The sequence below is a fragment of the Hyla sarda genome, chromosome 1 (assembly GCF_029499605.1).
Source record: "Hyla sarda isolate aHylSar1 chromosome 1, aHylSar1.hap1, whole genome shotgun sequence".
NCBI lineage: Eukaryota > Metazoa > Chordata > Amphibia > Anura > Hylidae > Hyla > Hyla sarda.
In genome coordinates, this window is record NC_079189.1 from 242,967,723 (window position 1) to 242,986,284 (window position 18,562).

Here is an 18,562-nt window from a genome sequence, read left to right on the forward strand (position 1 = left end):
TGCCCTTTGCCAACTTGCCCTTTAAAGAATCTCTACCCACAAATCGTGCTGGGCAGAGAAAGGTTTTAACCTTGCAATTCAAGGAACCCTTGATGTGAAATGCAAGGTGGAGGATCTGAGTTGGCAGAACATACTGCCACGAGAGTGGTTGTTAAATCAGAAGTTCTACCATATACTGGTCAGCAAGTTGGGGGGGGCGCTGCGGCACCCACAGTTGAATCTGATGGCAACAGTAGAAAACAGTACAGATGGGACAAACCATGGATACTAGACTTTGTGGGATTACAAGATCCTCTACATCTTTCCTCCTTTTCCACTAATTCAGTCCTGTCCAAGATCGTATTGGAAGCTCCAACAATTATCTTGATCTGTACCGACCCCCTTGGGCTAGGTTTCTGGTCAAAACGCAGCTTTTAGTCATATACAGGAAGCTCCTGTCAGTCCCTGACCTAACCCAGAGGGGGTTCCACCTTCCTCACACCGCCGGGTTGCATCTTACAGCTTTGTTTCTGAGACTGATAAAAGGTATCTCTGATAGTGATTAACACCCTGATCTCTTCCACAATCTAGAACACACAAAATGTGTAGACTTTTCTGGAAGTAATATGCATCCTGGCAGCTTCAAGATGGCTTAGAGCGGTCTTCCATCCTTCAGTTTCTTAAGGAGGGATATCAAAAGGGCCTGAAGGCAAAAACACTCAAGGTCCACATGAACGCTATCAATGCTATGACTGACGTGTATTTTTGGTCTGAAAAGCCTGGATAAGAGAATAACTTGCAAAATCTTAGACTAGCTCTTTAACCATGAATGGCTTCATGGGATTTGCCACTTGTACTGACTAAACTGGGGCACCATTTGAGACCATTGCCAATATTACCTAAAGTGGCTAAAGAGGTAATGGTGACGAGAAATAAAATCTCAAGACATTAGAATTGCAGGCCTTACCAAATGAGAAATTTCTGAAAATCATGAATAATTGGATACAGCTAAGGACTATTCAATCATGAAACCAGAGTTTCCCAACCAGGGTGTCTCTAGATGTTGCAAAACAAACTCTGGAGTTGTAGTTTTGCTACACCTGGAGGCACCCTGGTTGGGAAACAATGGTTTATACAGAAAAGTACCATCCTCTGCGAATGTTAAACTTTTTTTCTGCCAGTGTTCGTCCCCAGTCCTGCTTCAGAGAAAGAAATGCGGTTACACTTTTTAATGTAAAGCCCAATTTTATCTCTGGAGTATGGAAGAAATCTGTAGAGATGAAAATCATTATAGTCTCTGGACCAAGAAAGGGTTTCGGCATCAAAAGGCAATCTTGTCAGATGGATGAGAACTACATTGATAGAAGCCTATTCATTGGAGGGTAAAGAGAAACCACAACAGTTAAGAGCTCATTCTACCTGATCTGCTTCCACGTCTTGGGTGGAAAGGAAAGTCTCCAAGAGTTTTTTTTTTTTTTTTTCTCCCGTTCTTAGAAATGAATTCCTACCCGGTGTTTATGATAAATCCCTACTTTGCTGGTAGGATGAAGTGAAAAGTAGATAATTTTTACTGACCGTAATTACACTGAGTCCAAAAGCAGCACAAACTCTCCAATAAATGTCACTTTGGTCTTATAACACATTATATGGTTATGGTATCCCGTGCCATTTTTATGGGGCCCCTAGGCAAATTAACTAGAGTAACTGTTGATTATTTTCTAGATGGCAGATTTCAGGAAGGAGTAAGAGGACCTTAATATCCTTTCTGTGCTGCTTTTGTTGTTTTTATTTGGGATTGTCCAATTTAGATAACAGCTTATTTTTTTTTTTTGTGTAAATTCATTGTTCACTCAATGATTAGAAGATATTGAGGCTTTATAGGAGCAAAGCAGTCTGACAAGTTTCAGTCAAAATCTGTTTAAATTCTAGATGGTTCACCATTCATCCACTTACATAGAGCTGCAAGAAAAAGTATGTTATAGCTCTAGAAATGTGGTCCTGAAAAATGCTTGGTTCTTGAGCCAAAAAATGCCATTTTCAAAATTTTCTGTTTAGACCTGGATATCACTATAAAGTCATTACCATGAAAATGGTAAAGCATAAATGCTGACTGCCTGAATCTACAGAATAAATGTCTAATGCAGTAAGACATGCTACTCTATACAGATCTATACTTTCAAAAGTTGTATAGAGCTGATGTATAGACATAGACAATATGACTACAAACCTACATAAGAAATACTTTTATAAATTGAGGTAGGTTGAGTGAACAGCTGAAAAACTTGGGTATAAAAGATCTGGAATCCTTATTTAGTAGTTAACCTGATACAAAGGCCTAAAAAAAATTAAAACTTGGCAGGATATGTAGATAACTCTGAAACATACCTAACCTACTATTCTGTTGCCCTTAGGTTGATTTGCAAAAACTCGACTCCATGGACCAGAACTCTCTCACAAAATATCAGTTTGCAAGCCTGACTAATATGAACCAGATCTCTTCCATTGACTACATTATTCATGATCGATCCCTTGTTTTTGCTGTCAAGCACGGTGGATATATAGCCTCAACGAAAATTAAAGATTCTGAATCTAAAGACTGGAAAAAGGTGGTTTTTGTTGATGACAGTGTGAGTTCCATTGCTCTGGACTGGTTGACTGGAAATATCTTCTGGATTAGCACATCCAAACCATCCATTCAAGTGGCAACTTCAAATGGAATGTATAAAGCTGTAGTGTTAAATGAGGACTTGTATAAGCCATCCTCCCTGGCACTCTATCCATCCATTGGTCTAATGTGCTATTTTGATGCCGGGCTAGAAATGAAGAAAAACAGCCTTAAAATAGAATGTGCTAATATGGATGGCACTAACCGAAGAGTGCTGTGGAGAAAGGACAAAGCTGTGATAGGGTTGACGTTTGCAGACTCTGGGACCAGACTTTATTGGGCTGATAGAGGTAAATGTCCTATTTTTATTCTTTTACAAACTGTGCAAAGTGACTGCCTTTAAGAAAAGGGCAAAAAACTAAATACACCTGCGCATTTATTTATTTATTCCAATAATAGCTTTGAGAGGACTACATAAGAATATAGGTAATAAATTAAATTGACCTTTTTGACTTTGCAGAATATGGTACTATTGAATCAATTAAAGTGGATGGATCAAGTTACAAGCTGGTCCGGAGTGGGCTGCGTGGTGTGAACACATTCACTGCTGGGGATGGCACATTATTCTGGACAACTATTGATAATGGTATGTTCAATTACTCCACGTATAAGGATTGGGGTACAACGTGGCTCAATAATAACTTTTTGTGTATGTTTATTTTGGTCCTATTTTTTTCCCTTAACATTCTGGGGCACATCTATGAAATTATTGCAGACAGTTTTTTTTTTTTTTTTCTTCTGACTATGCAGCATACCTGGTTAGCTTTATTAATAAACCTGTCCAGACCTCTGTTTTCCACCTAGTGCCTCTTTGGTGTAGACATAAATGGGCAACAAAGTACCAATGCATAATCTCAAAAAACAAAGAAGCGCAGTGAGCTTGGTACATGAGAATTAACAATGAGCAAGGGAAATAGGGGCTAAATAAAGTCTGCATTCTGGGAGGTGGGGATCAGGTCAGTTATATTAAACTTTCAGGCCTTGGGTTGGGTTTAAAAAGCTGACAACCAATGTATTAGGTAAATGGGTTGCTTAAAAGAACGGACAGTGAAAAATAAGGGGGGGGGGGGGGGCGATGACGACGACACAAAGGTCATGTGCACCTCCCTAGATCCCCTGCAGCTGCTGGTCTGAAGTAATAGTCCTGTTTCTGCAATAAGCAGTCTGGCTGAACAGGCAGGTCTTGGATGCAGGAAAAAGCCATTTATGACCAGGGAGCAGTTGACATCAGTGTAAAACTGTACATTTAAAGAGAACTGTCAATCACTGAAAAGGACCACCCACTTGACTACATTGCTAGTTATGGACTAATCAGGTGGGCAATCATACTTGGTGATTGACAGCTATATCTACATGCACACTTATACACACAACTGTCAATTATTGAGGACCACCCACATGGCCACTTACCGTATATACTCGAGTATAAGCCGAGTTTTTCAGCACGATTTTTCGTGCTGAAAACACCCCCCTCGGCTTATACTCGAGTGAACTCTCGACCCGCAGTGGTCTTCAACCTGCGGACCTCCAGAGGTTTCAAAACTACAACTCCCAGCAAGCCCGGGCAGCCATCGGCTGTCCGGGCTTGCTGGGAGTTGTAGTTTTGAAACCTCCGGAGGTCCGCAGGTTGAAGACCACTGCGGCCTTCGACATCATCCAGCCCCCTCTCACCCCCCTTTAGTTCTGTACAGTACTCACCTCCGTTGGGATAGTGTTTCCGGGCTGCTATCTTCACCGGGGAGGCCTCTTCTAAACGCTTCGGGCCCGGCCCCAGAATAGTCACGTTGCCTTGACAACGACGCAGAGGTACGTTCATTGCCAACGTACTTCTGCGTCATTGTCAAGGCAACGCCTCTATTCCGGGCCGGAAGCGCGGAGAAGAGGCCTCCCGGTGAAGATAGCAGCCCGGAACCACTATCCCACCGGACCACCTCCTCTCCGGACAGCCCTGCAGCACCGGACCAGCGCCGAGCGGAGGTGAGTACTGTACAGAACTAAAGGGGGTGAGAGGGGGCTGGATGATGTCGAAGGCCGCAGTGGTCTTCAACCTGCGGACCTCCGGAGGTTTCAAAACTACAACTCCCAGCAAGCCCGGACAGCTGATGGCTGCCCGGGCTTGCTGGGAGTTGTAGTCTTGAAACCTCTGGAGGTCCGCAGGTTGAAGACCACTGAGGGCAGAGGATGATGAAGGGGGGTGTGGGATGATGAAGGGGGGGGTGTGGGATGATGAAGGGGGGTGGGGATGATGACAAGGGGATGATGAAGGGGGGATGTGTGGGATGAAGACAAGGGGATGATGACAGGTGATGATGATGAGGGTCTGGATGATGACAGGCGGTGATGATGATGAGGATGTTAATGACGGGTCTGGATGATGACGGGTGGATGATGTATTTCCCACCCTAGGCTTATACTCGAGTCAATAACTTTTCCTGGGATTTTGGGTTGAAATTAGGGGTCTCGGCTTATACTCGGGTCGGCTTATACTCTAGTATATACGGTAGCTTAGACTGTTTTACATGAAGTCACAAATTATTCTAGAACTTTTACCACAAAACATATATAAATTTACTAATAGTAACAAAGAAAAGGGAAGTGGCACCGATACCTTACGCCTCCTAAGACCACGAGATGGAGACGGCGTCCCGCTAGTCTGCAAATCCACCCTGGCAGCGGAGGTGCTAGGACAATAAAGACCGTAGTCACCAAATAGCAGTAAACAAAGAACAAAGGTGCCCTGCACTCACCGCTAGAATCCAGGTAATCCTGCTCCCATCTCGGGTCACAGCTCGAACGCGGAGGACATGGACAGTGGAGCGCTCGTACGAGGCCAGATGAAGCGCATTCCTATGTGCGAAACCGCCAGCAGTCGCCTCTGAGCACTCCACTGTCCATGTCCTCCGCGTTCGAGCTGTGACCTGAGATGGGAGAAGGATTACCTGGATTCTGGCGGTGAGTGCAGGGCACCTTTGTTCTTTGTTTACACATATATAAATTTGCTCATCTCCTTCACATATTTCATTTGCCTTAACCAGTCCTTTTATTTTTTCTTTAGGTACAGGAAGATTTTGGTTTAGTAAAATTGACACAAGTGAAAATAAATATTTTGAGTTGAACCAAAAGGTGGTAGATATAAAAGTGTACAGCAGACCAGCTCAGCAAGGTAAGTACATACAAGCTATATTTACGTGGCACATCCTCACTACACCAGGGCGCAGTGATAAGTTGTTGTGTAAAGTCCTATACCCTGGCCAGGACTTATCTTTCTCTTTGTTAATGAGAACAGGCTCAGATGGCACAGAACAATCAGTCCAGTAGCTTTGCTCACATTTATTATGGTTGTAGCCATAATGGGCATGGCGAACCAGGAAAGGGGTGTGGTGAGCAAAAAGGGGTGGGGCATAAATGCCTAAACTTACTTTTGCCTGAAGTAAACCAGCTAAACAATGCAAACTTAAATCTGACAATATATAAATCTATAGAGCTTAAGAACACTGGACTAGAGACAATGTGGACCTGCAGCAGTTACAAAACGTCCCCAGGATGCCCAGAAACCTAAAATTTGGTCTAGTCCAGTGGTCTCAAAGTTTTGCCATATCTAGAGGGCCACAGTTTGAGAATACTGGACTAGACCAAATTTAGCTGTCCAGGCATGCTAGGAGTTTTGCAACATCTGTAGGGCCAGTTTAACCCCTAGCATGCCCGGACAGATATTTGCTGCTGCCAACGGTTGTCTGGGCATACAGGGAGTTGTTTTGCAACAGCTGGAGGGACAAAGTTTGAGACCACTGGTCTAGTCGATCGATCAGACTAAATCGGTGATTTAAATCTAGTGCATTTAAAGTCTAAGTTTGCACTGTCTTACAATTAGTTTCCCCAGTTTAACTCCAGAACAAATGTTTAGTACTACTTCAAATCCGGTTAGCATTGTAGACTCCAGCAAAAACGGAGACCACCAGTCGAAATGAACTTATCCCTTTACTGCAAGATATCACTAGAACCCACTTGTATGGAAATTGATCCCATACAACCTTAGCGCAACATTTTTCCTGCAGTTTCACATTACTTAAACCGCAGAAGGTGAAACAGCTGACCTACCGCAAGTTTCACAGGTCTCATTTAAGTGTCTGTACTATATGTGCAGGTCCTAGTCTGATGACCCAGTCATAAAGGGGTGCTCCAGTGGAAAATTATTGTTCAAAATCAACTGGTGCCAGAAAGTTAAACAGATCTGTAAATCACTTCTAATTAAAAATCTTAATCCTTCCACTTATCAGCTGCTGTATAGTCAACAGAAATTTATTTTCTTTGAATTTTTCTGTCTGACCACAGTATTTTCTGCTGACACCTCTGTCAGGAACTGTCAAGAGCAGAAGCAAATCCCCATAGCAAACCTATCCTGCTCTGGACAGTTCCAGCAGAGAGCACTGTGGTCAAAAGAATTTAAAAAAAAAGCACTTCCTGTGGAGCATACAGCAGCTAAATACTGGAAGGGTTAAGATTTTTAAATAGAAGTAATTTACAAATCTTCAAGATGGCACCCCCCACGAGCTATATGTATACCGTGATCGAGGTCCATTCACACCTGTTACCGGCACCAATTGAATTCACAGCCATTGGTGCTTAGCGTTACTGTTTCTACCTGTGATTAATTTACAAATCTGTTTAACTTTTTGGCTCCAGTTGATTAAAAATTTTTTTTCCACTACAGTACCCCTTTTAAGGAAAAACAGATCACCATAATTTGGTTCTTTAGGAATTACATCTGTAATATGGACACAAGCATACATTTATAATTCAGGTATGTGGACATGGCCTTACTCGGTCATAGCTCACAACCTGGAGACCTGCTTGCATGGGGAAGAAGCAACATTTTAAGGCGCTACAGTGATAAATATGCTGTGTGTGTGTATGTACTTAGTCCAAAATACATAAATTGGGGTACAAGTCCTAGCCTACATCAGATGCCAGGAATAAGGGAACTGGGTGTTTTTCCACAAGAGTATATTATGACCTGTTTATGTATTTCGTAAAATGTGGCATGCGCTTATTTCATCCTTTTTATTACATTTTCTATCTGCAAGGGTCTGTGGAGAGGGATTAAAATAGTTCTCCCTATTTGAAGATTTGAAATACTGATGGGGTACAGGTCTATATTGTGTTTGAAGAATTAAATCTAAGGAGTCGGATTTTTTTTTTTCTTTTCAACAGGCAACAATGCATGTTCTAAAAAAAATGGAGGATGTAGCCAAATTTGTCTGCCAAACCATGGCAGTCGCACATGCCGTTGTTCCCCCACATATCAGCTACTGAATGCTACAATGTGCCTTGAGGAGCCTAAATGTCCCAAAAGTTATTCGCTTTGCAAAGATGGATTACAGTGTGTTTCTAACAGCAAGATATGTGATAAACGGATGGATTGTTTGGATGGTTCTGATGAGAGCGGCTGTAAGTAGTTCTTACTATGAGCTAGCAAGGAAGGTGCCCAGTACCATTCTGTGTATAATCTCTGTGGTCTGCATCAAATTATTTTCTCTAATAAAATGAGGCCCCCCCCCCCCCCCCCCCCCTACTGCTCTACCCCTTCCTTACCAGTGACTGACTGACTTTCTGATTTAAGGCGGCTGTGATCACATGCAGTTCCTCAGCAAATGTGAGTACTGATAAAATCTACTATTTCTTTCAGGTTTGTATAGTGGTCATGGCTTAAAGTCTGTCACCTCTCCATCAAAACCTAAAATTCCTACCAAGAACATTGGTCATCCAAGACTTCCCGAGGCAACTGTAGAAATGTTAAAGACAAAACCACCAACTCCAGAAAGCAACACTCTCCCTGAAGACTTGGAAGAACTTGAAGACAAGAGCCTTATAAATGAAGATTTTGGAAGGAACATGGAGTCTAGGCCATGTAATAGCGAGACTTGCAACATGAGGGGAGAATGTATAGTAGACGATGGTGTTATCAGATGTAAATGCTTTTCAGACTACAGTGGAGACTTTTGTGAACAGGGGGTAAAACCCCTTGCCGTGCCCCTAACTGTTGGCACTATTGCAGTTTTACTTGTATTTGCAATAGTGGCTGGAATCTTCGTTCTTGTGAGTAGAAAAAGAGCCTTACAGAGGTTGGTATTTAAGTGATGCCATGCTCCCAATATTTTCAGTTCAAAGCTGTTATATAGTTGGAATGTTAGTCATTTAACAGTTTGGTTATTGTTACAAAAATATTACTTTAGTTCCAAATTTTTGTGATGTATGCTCAAAGCACAATGGTGAATTATGGAATTCCTGGTGTTGTGCTAATGTACCATGAGCCAGACTTACTAAACAGTGACATTTCTGAAAGAAACTAATGAAACAGAAATAATTGTGACTTACAGTATTCTCAACAGTTAAAGGGGTACTCAACCCCTAGACATCTTATCCCCTATCCAAAGGATAGGGGATAAGATGTCTGATCGCTGGGGTCCTGCCGCTGGGGACCCCCGCAATATAGTATGCAGCACCCACCTGTTTCTTGTCCCGAAGGGCTGGAGGGTCTGGGTCCCGTCCACGGGAACGTAAGTTCGTGACGTCACGACTCCCCCCGGTGTGACGTCACGCCCCGTCCCCTCAATGCAAGTCTATGGGAGGGGACATGACGGCCATCACGCCCCCTCCCATAGACTTGCATTGAGGGGACGTGACTTCACACGGGCGGAGTCGTGAAAAGTAAATAAACATTTAACTCCTCCCCTAATAAAAGTTTGAATCCCCTCCCTTTTCCCAGTTAAATAAACTGTAAATAAAAATAAACATGTGGTATCGCCGTGTACGTAAATGTCTGAACTATATAAAAATATATGGTTAATGTACGTGCAAAAAAGTCCAGTCCAAACAGTACTTTTTATTCATTTTTTCATGATATAAAAAGTGACCAAAAATAAAATCCAATCAATACAAAAATGATACCAATAACTTCAGATCATGGCGCAAAAAATGAGCCCTCATACTGCCCAGTCCTTAAAAATTGTTCTATAACGTTTTTATTTCTAACATTTTAAAAATTTTCGTGCATGTAGTTTTTTTTCCATAAGTACGACAAAATCAAACCTATATAAGTAGGGTATCATTTTAATCATATGGACCTACAGAATAAAGATGGTGTAATTTTTTACGAAAAATTTACTGCGTATAAACGGAAGACCCTAAAACTTACAAAATTGCGTTTGTTCAATTTTGTTGCACAATCTTTTTCTTTTTGGTTTTGATGTAGATTTTTGGGAAAAATGACTGTCATTACAAGAATTGGTGGTGCAAAATTAAGCCATCCATATGGATTTTAAGGTGCAACATTTAAATGGTTATGATTTTTAAAAGGTAAGGAGTAAAAAAATTAGTGCAAAAATATGGAAAAACGCTTGGCCTTTAAGGGGTTAAAGGCAAAGATAATACTTTTACATATTCCAGGCTGTGTGATCTAAAAAAGCGTCTACTTACATTTGGTATCAGTGCCTACCCTCCGGTGAACTTCGGTTCCTGAAGCTGCAGAATGAATTTCGCATTGTAGGCAGTCATTGGCTAAGCTGTGATGTGCAGTCTGCAGCTCTGGAAAACTAAGTTCACTGGAGAATTGGTGCGGTAATACAGCCTGTGCACATTTTATGTAAAAAAGAAATACATTTTTTTGCTGGGTAACCCTTTTAACAGAACACAATGTTACATTGAATTTTGAATTTATTTGTATTTTTGCTTATCTGTGTAGGACCTCTAGCTCAGCTTCTTCAAGGACTCTGACTAGGCAAACTGCTAAGGACATGGAACCACTAGAAGTTAAAGAGTCTTCAGAAACCTTCCTCAATGATGCATTTGATGCTGAGGGCACAACTACTGAAAAGGTATCATACCTTTTTTTCTTCCAATGCATACAGAAGTTGTCCCACAACTACACTTCGAATTCTGATTGTAGTGTAGGATCTCTTCTTAAAAATGCTCCTCATTGTAGATATTGCTCAATCATACTTGTTCTACCTGCTGATGGTGATTCCCTATTAGAACGTCCTATACACCAGAACTGAATGTGTGGTGTGCCAGGGGGTGTGTTGCTGGCTTTTGTAGCAGAGTTTACATAGCCACCAGTGGAATCTGTGTAGTACAAGTGGTGGTGCAGTCCAATGTGACACACACACTTTGCAATGGAGGTCCTGATGGTGTATTGCGACTTATGGTGTGTGCCCTAGTTTTATGTGCTGACAGATGGAAGTCAGGGTGCCCTTAATGTTGTGTATGCTGGATATACAGACCCAGGAAGGCGAGGAGACAACACAATTTTACTTGCAGTAACTTTAAAAAGTAAACTGATCTAGAATGTTGCTTAGACTGATGGTCCTGCAAGGGTTGTGCGTGCACGCAGAGGAAAGTCTGTGAAGGAATTTGACTTTGGAATAAACAACTTGTTACTGGTGCTCTAGACTCTAGACTCTACAGCTATCTCAGTACGTTAACTGTACCTAGACTTTGACCATCGTATGGCTTGACTTGGTCCGCGTGACTCAGGATTATGATTTGGAGTGCTCTAGCTCAAGGCTAGGTAATTGCTCACTGGTCAGGATCTTCCCAAGGGTGATCTGGGGGCGATGTCAGATTTGGTGCATCCAGGTGAGAATTGCTCATGTAGGTAGCTGACTGGACCAGATAAAAGGGTTACACAGTAATCTTTGCTTGCAAAAGAATCCTTGTTTAGCTTCTCTCTTATGCTTACCTTGTACTGTGACTTGTTGTCTGGATAGTGGGTCTTGGCTGAGATAGTGTGCAGTGTCTGTTTTTGCTCTTTTTTACTCAACTTTATTAACAGATGTCAGGTTGTATGCTTCAGAGCCTATAAGTCCTGGTCGTGTCCCTGGAATTTCCTAGACTTGAGCCTGACTAAAGAGAACCTGTGACCAACCCCTCCCCCCCCCCCCCAATTTTTTTTTTTTAAAAGGTGTTTAGGGTACCCCAAGCTATGGACAGTAAAATCTTACTTTCTTGATATGGTTTTCTGTTCCTGAGATGTGGGTTTATAGTTTTGTCTGACAGTTAAGGGAATCTGTCAGATGGACGTGAACTTCATTTTATTAGGAGTGAATTAGCTAGTTAATGAGTTGGGCAATGAGCTGGATTAGTTAGGGGCGTGTTTTAGGAATACATGCCCCTCTATGTACAAAATCCTAACTCCCTGACTGTTTGATCTTACCAATCATCAGATATTTACTCCCATTATTAAAATTAAGTTCACGCTCATATCACTGACTCCCTCAATTGTCAAACTATACATTCACATCTCAGGAATGGAAGGTTGTATCAAGAAACTGTAAAGGTGGATGATCAGGGCACCTTAAGCTATTTAATGGTGCAATCTTATTTTTGGGGGTTAGCTACAGGTTCTCTTTAAAGTGTACCCGTCAGATCCCTCAAATTGTTGCTCCGTACCTAATCCTGACCACATACATCTAATTTTTGTGCCTCGATCACCTATAGTATACAAATACCTCTTTTCATTAGCTCAGTGTTAGAAATCCCGTCAGGGGAAGGTGTGTCCCTTGTGGTGGGAGGTAATTGGTGTCTGCTCATGCAGCCTTGTCTGAGTGATCTCTTGTCCATGACTCATGGACAAGCTGATGCTGCTTTAGTACCCACTGGGACACTAATCAATAGTACTAAGTTAAGACCCCTAGTGGTGCACTGCATGCACAATTGTGGAGGAGCCTGTAAGTTGCTAGATCCACCCCTTCAGACCCCGTATAAAGATTATTCTAAAATGATGTATGCGTTTTACCTATGTATTTGGCGTACAAAACGGATTTAGATTAAACAAATTTTGTGCCATTCAACTTGGGGTAATCTGTGTGGGTTTGTTTTTACAGGACAACGTCTGAGACAATATTAAGAAAATAAGGTATGGCATGTTTCTATTAACTCATTCTAAACTTAAAGTACAGTTTTGAATGTTACAAAATACGTTTTGTCCAATAAAAATGGTATTACAAGATTCTGCATTGACAGACTTTAGGGATTCCTCACTTTTATAAAGTCAAAATGCTCTGGCCTTTGTTTTTACAAATGTTTTTTGACTGATTTTTAAATCTTCAAACTTAAAGAAATATTTATTCCATTGGTTAGTGTTTATGAACCGTGAGGGACCAACCACAAGAACCCACTCTGAAAGGAACACAGTGCTGTTATATATAGGGATATATAAGGAGGCATGCTGTATTAGCTGGTTGTACACTCAGATTATTCATTGCTCACCCACCTCCCACAACATGGTAAAATTATATTTGACCTATAATTCAGTAGAACCAGGTTGGGGAAGAGTTTGTCTAGTGAGACGCTAATGCTCCATTATTATACTAGATTATGTTCCTGTGGGATTATGCCATAATGTAACCTATTTTACATGTTAAATTTCCTTTTCTAATACAATGTTTTGCTTTTCATTCACAGGAGCTGAACTCCAAAAGCCTCAAACTATATAATAAAGAAAATATGACTAAGAATATACGAATAAAAAATTAAACTGACAGTCTAGTGTTTGTCCTCTATTAAATATACATTTCCACTTAAGGCCGGCCTGGCCATGGGGCACAACAGGCATTTTCCCGGTAAGCTGAGCTGTCCGCCTGCCCTACAGACTCAGGAGCTGCAGGTGCTTCTTTAAGAACCATGTCACACAGGCACATTTTCCTAAATATGCCCCTTTTGTTAGCCATAGCAGAACCACCATCCTAAAAAGTGGGGCAAATATTTATTTTGGGGGGACAGAGGGGTCTGGAGTAGGATAGTAGCAGTAATTTCATGGCACAATGTGTGGGGCAAGGTTATTTTTTTGATTCCCAGACATCATTCTCCTTAGACTTGAATGGAAGATGTCCTGGTGAATAGGCAAGATGAAGACTACAGAGAAAACGTCATTAACCCTTTCCCGCAACTGGACGTATATATACACGTCCACTGCGGTCTCCCACTGTATGATGCACGCTCAGCAGGTGACCGCACATAATACCTGGTGGGTCCTGGACCCTCGGCTTATGCTGGTCATGTCATACTGATGTCCAGTATTAATCCTTTAGAAACCACGATCAAAGTTGATTGTGGCATCTAAAAGCAGTTAATTCCGTTCCTGGCTAGCTCAGTGGATCGGGACTGCCACGGCATCCCGATCAGCTGAGAGGATGGGGGAGTTCTCTTGCCTTCCTCCCTGCCGTCCGATCGGTGCTCCAGGCTGGACCTACGGAGCACCGATAACATTGATCAATGCTTTCCTATGGAGAAGCATCGATCAGTGTATGAAATCTAAAGATTTAAACTTTTATTAGGGAAGGGGTTAATGCATATTTACTTTTTTCAATTACCCTCCACTTTTCCTATTTTTCAAATGAGAATTTTTTATAAAAAATGAAACCTAAACGTGTGGTATTGTTGCGTACGTATGGCCGAACGATTAAAATATAGTGATTAAACTGCATGGTCATGGGCACAAGTGTAAAGAAATTCCAGAAATGCGTAATTTTAGTCACTTCAAATACTAAAAAAATGTAAATGTGATCAAAATGTGCCATAAAAATGATCCCGATAACTTCAAATCATGGCACAAAATAGGAGCCCTCATAAATCTCTACAGAAAAATGGTTTTATAGGGGGTCAGAAATGGACAATTTTAAACACACGAACTTTTGGTGCATGTAGTTAGAATTGTTTAGTAAAATAAAACCTATATGAATATTGGACATCCTTGTAACCATATGGACCTACAGCATAAAGAGAAGGTCTCATTTATACTGAAGTGCACTGCGTAGAATCTGAAGCCCCCAATATTTACTAAATTGCTTTTTTTTTTTTTTTTTTTTCTCAATTTAGCCCCACAAATATTTTTTCTAGTTTTGATGTAGATTTTTTTGGGGTGAAATGATTGATGGTATTACAAAGTAAAATTTATGCAAAAAAGCCCTCCATATAGGTCTGTAGGTGAAAAAATAGTTTTTTTTCCCCCCTCACCTTCTAAATATCTCAAAGTTCAAAAATGAAAAATGTCCCAAGAGGGAAGGGGTTAAGGTCATTGTATATTCTGCCTGATTGTGCCAATCAGTGCTGTAGTCACTTGTGGTTTTGTAAGGACTGGAGAGCCACAGATTAGTATACATTAGGCTTTCTAGGCATGATGTGAGTTGTAATTTCTGCACTAAGACATTATGTGAGTTTTAGCTTTGTAGTGGAGAGCCACCTGAACAAAGTGATTAGTGGGGGACCCTCGCATCAAAAAGGCTGCCTAGTCTGAAATATTCTAAAATGCCCGAGCCTACTTTGGTCCCAATACTTGATTAGATTTTCAGATGGAGCCTAGTAGTAATGTCCTTGTGAATTGTTGTGCCCGGTATTTGGTTCAAGCTGCATACAAAAAGCCTTGTGTTTTAAGGACACAGACCCAATTTTGTTTTTGCATTTTTAATGTTTACTCCTTGCTCTTTAATAGAAACTTATTTCATCTACACACCATAAGAGGGCTTGTTTTTTTTTTTGCAGGACCCATTGTACTTTTTAATGACAACTTTCATTTTTCCTTAAGAATATGCTCCAATTTCACATCAAAATTGATTTGTTACGAAGGAAAAACTTACTTTTGCAAATTGGGGTCTTTTAACCTCTTAACGACGAGCGCCGTAAATGTACGTCCTGGTGAGGTGGTACATTTACGTCCTAAGCAGAACTGCGAGCATCGGAGCGATGCCTGGATCATGGGCGGCAGGTCCCGGCTGCTGATCGCAGCCAGGGACCTGCCCGTAATGCGGGATCGCGGATGTCCGCCATTAACCCCTCGGATGCCGTAATCCATACAGATCACAGCATCTGCAGCATCGCGGTCACTAAAATGTATGATGGGATCGGCCACAGCACTGCACGGTAAACTTAAAAATAACGTCCAAAATAGATGCTTTTTTATTACATTTTATTCCCAAAATTTTTTATAAAAAATGGATTAAAAGTTCTATATAAGCAAATATGGTATGATTAAAAAGTACAGATCACAGTGCAAAAAATGAGCCCTCATACCGCCGCTTACACGAAAAAATGAAAAAGTTATAGGTCTTCAAATTAGTACGTTTAAAATCCCCCTATTTTGGTTAAAAAGTTTGCATTTTTTGTTTAGCGCAACAGTAATAGAAAAGTGTGGTGTTATGGGTATCATTTTAATCTTATTGACCCAAAGAATAAAGAACACGTCATTTTTACCATAAATTGTAAGGCATGAAGAGGAAACCTTCCAAAATTAGCAAAATTGGGTTTTCTTTTTAATTTCCCCACACAAATAGTATTTTTTTGGTTGCGCCATACATTTAATGGTAAAGTAATGCCACCACTCACAACGGACAACTGGTCGCACAAAAAACAAGCCCTCATACTCTGTGGATGAAAATATAAGTTATGAATTTTTGAAGGCGAGGAGGAAAAAATACTGTTCGCCTTGTGGTAGAACATCTTGATACTTTAGGTTGGCTTGATTAGAGATACCAAATTTATGGTTTACATGATTAACACCTTAAGGACCAAGCCCATTATGACGTTGGTTGTCAGATGTGCAAAAAATGCTCTGCTCCTTGTCACTAACCATCTTTGAATCAAAATCATAAGTAAAAGTATCAGTTATTAATGCTTAAAGTAGAATTTCATGTTTGCATCATAAAGTTAACATGATTTTTTTTTTACTTTTTGAAGAAATTACAGGGCTTCAAAGTTTAGCAGCAATTTTCCAATTTTTAACAAATTTTCAAAATCTGAATTCTTCATGGACCAGTTCAGTTTGAAGTGGACTTGAGGGGCCTTCATATTAGAAATGCCCCATAAATGACCCCATTATAAAAACTGCACCACTCAGTGTTAAAAACAGTCACCTTAAGGACTCGGCCATTTTTTGCAATTCTGACCACTGTCACTTTAAACATTAATTACTCTAGAATGCTTTTAGTTATCATTCTGATTCCGAGATTGTTTGTTTTTTTTCGTGACATTCTACTTTAACATAGTGATAAAATGTTGTGGTAACTTGCATCCTTTCTTGGTGAAATCCCAAAATTTAATGAAAAATGTGAAAAATTAGCATTTTTCTAACTTTTAAGCTCTCTGTTTGTAAGGAAAATGGATATTCCAAATATTATATTTTTTTATTCACATATACAATATGTCTACTTTATGTTTGTATCATAAAATTGACTTTTTTTTTAAACTTTTGGAAGACACCAGAGGGCTTCAAAGTTCAGCAGCAATTTTCACAAAATTTTGAAACTTTTTTTTTTTTTTTTTTTTCCAGGGACCAGTTCAGGTTTGAAGTGGATTTGAAGGGTCTTCATATTAGAAATACCCCAAAGATTACCCAATTATAAAAACTGCACCCCCCCAAAGTATTCAAAAGGACATTCAGTCAGCGTTTTAACCCTTTAGGTGTTTAACAGGAATAGCAGCAAAGTGTAAAAAATGAAGATTGTGAATTTTCTCCTTCACTCGCATGTTTTTGTAGACCCAATTATTTAATTTTTGCAAGGGGTAAAAAGGAGAGAATTTTTACTTGTATTTGAAACCCAATTTCTCTCGAGTAAGCACATACCTCATATGTCTGTTAATTGTTCGGCGGGCACAGTAGAGGGCTCAGAAGGGAAGGAGCGACAAATGGTTTTTGGGGGGCATGTCACCTTTAGGAAGCCCCTATGGTGCCAGGACAGCAAAAAAAAAAAACACATGGCATACCATTTTGGAAACTAGACCCCTTGGGGAACGTAACAAGGGGCAAAGTGAACCTTAATACCCCACAAGGGTTTCACAACTTTTGCATAAGTAAAAAAAAAAAGATTTTTACCTAAAATGCTTGCTTTCCCAAAAAAATTCATTTTTACAAAGGGTTAAAGCAGAAAATACCCCCCAAAATTTGAAGCCCAATTTCTCCCGATTCAGAAAACACCCCATATGGGGGTGAAAAGTGCTCTGCTGGTGCACTACAGGTCTCAGAAGAGGAGTCACATTTGGCTTTTTGAAAGCAAATTTTGCTCTGGGGGCATGCCGCATTTAGGAAGCCCCTATGGTCCCATATGTGACCCTAAACTGTTGCCTTAAAATATGACAGGGCTCCAAAGTGAGAGGGATAGGGGTATTCTATGCCAGTGAATTACAACAGCTGGAGGACCCCTATTTGGGAAACTCCCAGCATGCCTGGACAGTCAGTGGCTGTCTGGTAATACTGGGAGTAGTTGTTTTGCAACAGCTGGAGGCTCAGTTTTGGAAACCGTGGCGTACCAGACATTCATTTTTATTGGGAAGGGGGGCTGTGTAGGGGTATGTGTATATGTAGTGTTAACTTTTTATTAAATTTTTTGGTAGTGTAGTGTTTCTAGGGTACAGTCACACGGGCGGGGGTTCACAGTAGTTTCTTGCTGGCAGTTTGAACTGCTGCAGAAAATTTGCCGCAGCTCAAACTTGCAGCCGGATACTTACTGTAAACCTCCGCCCATGTGAGTGTACCCTGTACATTCACATTGGGGGGGGACATCCAGCTGTTGCAAAACTACAACTCCCAGCATGTATGGTCTATCAGTGCATGCTGGGAGTTGTAGTTTTGCAACAGCTGGAGGCACACTGGTTGTGAAACAGTTTGGTAACCAGTGTGCCTTCAGCTGTTGCAAAAGCTACAACCCCCAGCATGTACGGACAGTGGAAGGGCATGCTGGGTCTTGTAGTTATGCAACAGCTGGAGGCATACTACTTTGGCTGGGAAAGCTGGGGATTGTAGTTATGCAACAGCTGGAGACACACTGGTTTTCTACTTAACTCAGTGTGCCTTCAGCTGTTGCAAAACTACAACTCTTAACAGTCACAGACGGCCAACGGGCATGCTGGTTGTAGTTATGCAACCAGCAG

General features: G+C 40.9%; 1 protein-coding gene across 1 annotated transcript in view; it reads left to right on the top strand.

The window, feature by feature from the left end:
• Nucleotides 1–13,185, top strand: part of LOC130357522 (low-density lipoprotein receptor-related protein 2-like) — an 88,440-nt gene extending 75,255 nt beyond the window's left edge. Inside the window, exons 28-35 of the mRNA XM_056560249.1 lie at nt 2,391–2,934; nt 3,105–3,230; nt 5,700–5,807; nt 7,856–8,092; nt 8,331–8,766; nt 10,386–10,518; nt 12,526–12,557; nt 13,106–13,185. Coding sequence (XP_056416224.1) covers nt 2,391–2,934; nt 3,105–3,230; nt 5,700–5,807; nt 7,856–8,092; nt 8,331–8,766; nt 10,386–10,518; nt 12,526–12,537 — 1,596 coding nt within the window. The 3' untranslated portion in view covers nt 12,538–12,557; nt 13,106–13,185. The remainder of the gene's footprint in view (nt 1–2,390; nt 2,935–3,104; nt 3,231–5,699; nt 5,808–7,855; nt 8,093–8,330; nt 8,767–10,385; nt 10,519–12,525; nt 12,558–13,105) is intronic.
• Nucleotides 13,186–18,562: the final 5,377 nt, after the last annotated feature.